Source organism: Mesitornis unicolor, unplaced genomic scaffold (genome assembly GCF_000695765.1).
Source record: "Mesitornis unicolor isolate BGI_N332 unplaced genomic scaffold, ASM69576v1 scaffold5229, whole genome shotgun sequence".
Classification (NCBI taxonomy): domain Eukaryota; kingdom Metazoa; phylum Chordata; class Aves; order Mesitornithiformes; family Mesitornithidae; genus Mesitornis; species Mesitornis unicolor.
The window spans coordinates 66,945-71,715 of NW_010209134.1; the positions used below are offsets into that span (position 1 = coordinate 66,945).

The window sequence follows — 4,771 nt, forward strand, 5'->3', positions numbered from 1 at the left end:
TATTGTTATACAGTCCAAAGGCCTGGGTCTGCTGCATTGCTGAGCGCTGACTGCATTTCAGTTTCGAAGGAGGTAAGTCAGAACTTCCTGAGCTTACTTCATTCCACTGAATTGGCAAGTCACTCTTGTTTGCCTCGGAACCAGCCTGCTGACTGCTGGGTGGAGGGCCTTGGTCAAAGCTGCTGGGGTTGTTGTTTCCTAATACTGAGCTGTGATGCATTTTGTTGCTGTCTAGGACATTGTTCAGCAAGTGGTCATACATGCCCTGGTTCTGAGAATTCAGATACTGAACCACATCATCTGGCAGGAGATCCTCATCATTCAGACTGCCACCTGCTTCCATCGTAGCAGCCTCCAGGGCAACATTCTCACTGATGCTTGGAGGACAGGGGGAGCTGAAGCCATGGAAGACGCCACCCTCAGGACGGGTGTAGTTCTGAAGAACAAGGTTGCGCTTGTCCATGGATGGAGGCAAAGCAGGAGGGTTACAGCTATTAAGACTGCTGAAACGCTGGACTCTAGGGACAGAGAGGTTGTCAGAGGTCATTCTTACTGGATCGCTGGCTCTCCTCATCCCATTTCCTAGAGCATCATGAGACAGAAAGTGCCTCCTGCTATAACCATTTGCCCCACTGTCACTACATCGTCGAGGGGCATTCACTGGAGGCAGTGGAGATACTCCGGACTCCCTGCAGTCACCCAAGAGTGCCATCCTTGTTTTGAGGCTCATCCTCTCCATGTTAGGCAGTGGAGTTGGTGGGGGTCCACCAGTAGCTGCTGCATATTTAGCTTTCAGCCTGTATTGCTGGGCCGGGGTGAGGCTGAGAACACTTGGCAGATCATCACACTGGCTCGCTTCACTGGAGCGCCGGGATGCATCCGTTGAGATGGGGTCATAGGAGTCTGCAACACTCACGTTCTGTGGTCTTCCCTCTGCCTGGGAGGCGTCGCTGGACCTCCGGCTGGAGAAGCAAGGTGAGATTCCAGAGGACCTGCGGCTGCTCAAGTAGGCTGAACTGATTGTACTAGTATTGCTGTCCCGCCTGTTCAGCATGTTCAACACAGTGATGTCTGTACTTGAAAGTTCGTTCCTGTTCGGCAGAATAGTCATGGGTCCTCCTACACTGCAGCTGCTGTTTGACTGGGTACCTGGAGGCAAAATTCATAGTTAAACAAACAGGCATCACCCAAAACCTGGTACAGAAGACACCTAGTAAAGAAGTAAGGGGAGTATAGAGGAAGAGCCTGTACCATCACAGCAAATCACAGCAGCACTCTTTATTGAAAGAAGGATAAAAACCGTGTCCCTAATTCAGAGACTCAAGAGTAACATTTCAGTGTGGATCTCAGCACAAAATTTATAGGCCATAGCCACAAACTGTCATCAGCTGGTGTAGTCCTCTGGCCTGCAGTGCAGCTATGCTGACTGATGTGTCAGAGAGACACATTTGTAAGGGAGCTTTTTACAGGCAAAATATAATTGAACAGGCATTTGTGTGGAATGGCAAAATATACAAATTGGAGGCTATTCAAGGTCATTTTTAAGACTTCTTGAAATATTCTTGAAATAACTCCTAACAACTGCAAAACATCTTTGCTGGTTTCCTTGTTATGTTTTGTTTTTAAGTAAACAGAATAAAATTCTTAATTTACATAGTTTCTTTTGATTGAATGAGTTTCAGAAAACCTGGGCTGTTGTGGCTTGGTGGACCTACGGGCACGTTGTAGACAATGTAGAGGCAGCAGGGGCATACATTTTGGCAATGAGCAGCTCCTTGTATGAAAACAACTATCGATCTTCAGGGTTCAATCTTGCCTACAAGATTACTTTTATATGTGGAGACAGTTTATTTAAAGGGCAGCTCAACACATCTACGCAAAGGGTGCCTTATTAAGGCCTCATCTGACAGACTTCCTTACGATGACCTGGCAAGTGTTTATTTCATCTGCCTTGCCTCAAAACAGGACAGGATTGTGATGGAATATATGAAACATGATGCATAGCTCCTCTGCTGGACTCCATGCTTTGAAACATGGGACTGTCTGACTTCACTCAGGGTGGGTAGTAGGACTTGTAACGAGGGGATAAACAGAAAGTGACCAATTTATGAATAATTCTCGCAGCTGCTGAGTTTCATAAACTGCGCTACTGTTTTGCAAGGGTTGCAAGACTATGCTAGCAAGCAACACATTTAAGGGCAAAAAGAGTTACTACTCCCACTATGTGTATCTCACCATTTCCTATGAGAGGTGGCAAGGTCGGGGCTTTGGAAGGTGGAAGGGGGTTCAGTCTTGGAAGCATTCCATTAACTTGTTTCAATCTTTCTAATTTCACTTGCTCCATCCATTTGGTCCCTGTCATATTCCTCCTGGCCTGTAAGCCAAGTGCTGTGGTGGCAGTGGAAATGGTAGAGTCCATGATTGGGGTTTCATCGATGACACTGAGGTCTCCTACACTACCGCCACCAGTCAGAGTAAGCTCGATCCCATTGTTGGAATAGTTGCTGATGGGGGACTGTTCACTGCTGCATGTAGACTGACCACCAGGGCTTGGCTGAGATGTCTGTTGGAGTGAAGTAAGAAACAAAAGAATGTGAGGATTAAGCAAACAATGGTAACAAAGAATTTGCAGCAAATGCAGGTCTAAATGGAGCCAAAGAAAACCAAATGTAAAGAAAAGTTTAGCGTTAAATGATGCTGGTGATAATTCATTAAGAGGTTTTCTAGAATATCTATTTTAACTGCAATGAATGCCATAGCAAAAACTCAAGATTAAAATCCACTTTAATACCTTGCTGATAGCATACATTATATCTATGTGAGACATTAATTTCAGTTTCTCCTGCAATTGCTCCTATCATTTCATGTCATTTGAAAGCATGTATGTATGGATACTCTATTTAGGGTATGCGCTGTTCCTAATTGAAACTGTAGGTCAATAAAATCAGAACTCAGCCAGGTTTACGAGGTCTAATTTAAACTGCTAGTCTTGCAGCAAGCAAACAGACAAGACTCCAACAACACTGGAATTTGTTTGTTGGTTTTTTTGGGTTTTTTAATTAGACTTGTGGCTAAAGAATGTAAGTATTTTCCAAGCTTAAGGCTCATTGTTACAATCAGCGGTTGGCCTGAAATGTTGGCATGCAATAAAACAGAGACAAAACTTCAGTGCAAAAAAATACTGTATCATATTATCAGCATCCTGTGACCCTAGCAGCACTAGGGTCTAACTTAAACCTCTTCTTACATCTAACTTATACCACCTCTGCCCTGAATCAAGAAGGCTATGATCTATTGAATCAAATCCTCAGTTTCATTAGAATTTAAGCATTTAAATTTAAGAATTTAAGTATACAGTACAGACTGCTAATCTACAAAGATATAAACCACTGCAATTGCTCCTTCTTTCCTAAGAGACAGTGTTCCCTGCTCCTCTAGCAGAATTCTTGCTGTAGGAAAACATGCTTTTTATTTCTTATCCTCAAAAAGTTCTCATAAAGTAATTTCTCTGACAAACTGAAACAGGCAGATAGACTGACAGACAAAACAGACAGCAAGACAGACAGAAGTCTCTGGACATAAAATCTTAATGCAGGTTGTATCAGTGTGATCACAAATCTGTGAGGCATGCAGTATCATTTTGCTCCCAAGAACAGTTCCCTGTAAGTATTTCATTTTAGGGGGGGGGTCTCGTTTTTTTTTTAACTTTTTTTTTTTCCTTCCAGCCTGTGATTTTTATGCACATTTTACTGATGAATGCTGGCTAGAACTTCTGCAGTGACTGCTGTTGCAGTGACAGCTCTCACTCTTAACATCAGTGAAAGAAGACACAGATTCATGGCAATACTGTAGCTTCATATGCCCCTGAGGAGTCCATTAAGATGCAATAACTATTTTATTACTTCTAACATGAACGATGTTACTTAGAATTTATGAGGCCACACTGAGCAAGTTCATTTCCAAATCCTGGTCATGGCAGATTTGGTGACAAGAATAGAAATAACTGTTACTCTCTGTGCTTCTGGACAATAGCTCTGTGCCATATGGAAGAAGAGTACTAATGGCCAGGAATCTGTTCTTGTAGTCATGTGGCAAGACCACAGTGAGGTAGGTTACAGAAGTAAGAACTGCATTATGGGAAACATACATTTCTAGATGTGCAATACAGAAAATAAATGGATGTCTCATCTACAGAGGAAGGTACGCAGACATTTCTGAGGACATTTCACCAATATAAGCCAGATTTTTCACATGTCAAGTATTGCAAAATTCTTACAGCACATTACATTTGGGAATGAGTTTGATGGATTGCACATTACTAAATAAAGGAATGACTGGACAACAGAAGGCTAAAATAAAGACATAAATAATGTTGCAGTAAGAAAAACAGCAGAAAAGTTAAAATGCCCTCACCTTATTACCCACTGTCCTTAGGAAGTTAGAACAAGACATTTAAGAGCATTAGACAGAAAAGACATTGGATTAGTTGAAAAATAGAAAATATATCTTAATTTGTACAAGCAATGAAAAGCAGGAAATACAGAATTGTTTTTAGAGTATCTTTTTCAGTGAGAAATATTTAATACCATGTAAGCGATCAGCATTAATACTCCTCTCCTGCAAATTTTATGCATGCTAAAACTGTCTACGCCCAACTGTCTACGCCTCAATGATGTTACGGATTTACCTAGCTAAGCGGGAGGTTTTGTTCCTTTGTAATCTAAGGTAGTTATCAGCAAAGATGGCAGAAGATCTCCTTTAGGCTTCAGCA

At 42.2% G+C, this 4,771-nt stretch overlaps 1 protein-coding gene across 1 annotated transcript in view; it reads right to left on the reverse strand.

Annotated features, from left to right (window-relative positions):
• The window catches only part of GLI3 (GLI family zinc finger 3), a gene marked incomplete at its 5' end in the record, with an annotated part of 54,014 nt that overhangs the window by 1,161 nt on the left and 48,082 nt on the right, over window positions 1-4,771 (reverse strand). Inside the window, 2 exons of the mRNA XM_010192769.1 lie at window positions 1-1,149; window positions 2,236-2,563. The exon at window positions 1-1,149 is cut by the window's left edge and continues 1,161 nt beyond it. Coding sequence (XP_010191071.1) covers window positions 1-1,149; window positions 2,236-2,563 — 1,477 coding nt within the window. The remainder of the gene's footprint in view (window positions 1,150-2,235; window positions 2,564-4,771) is intronic.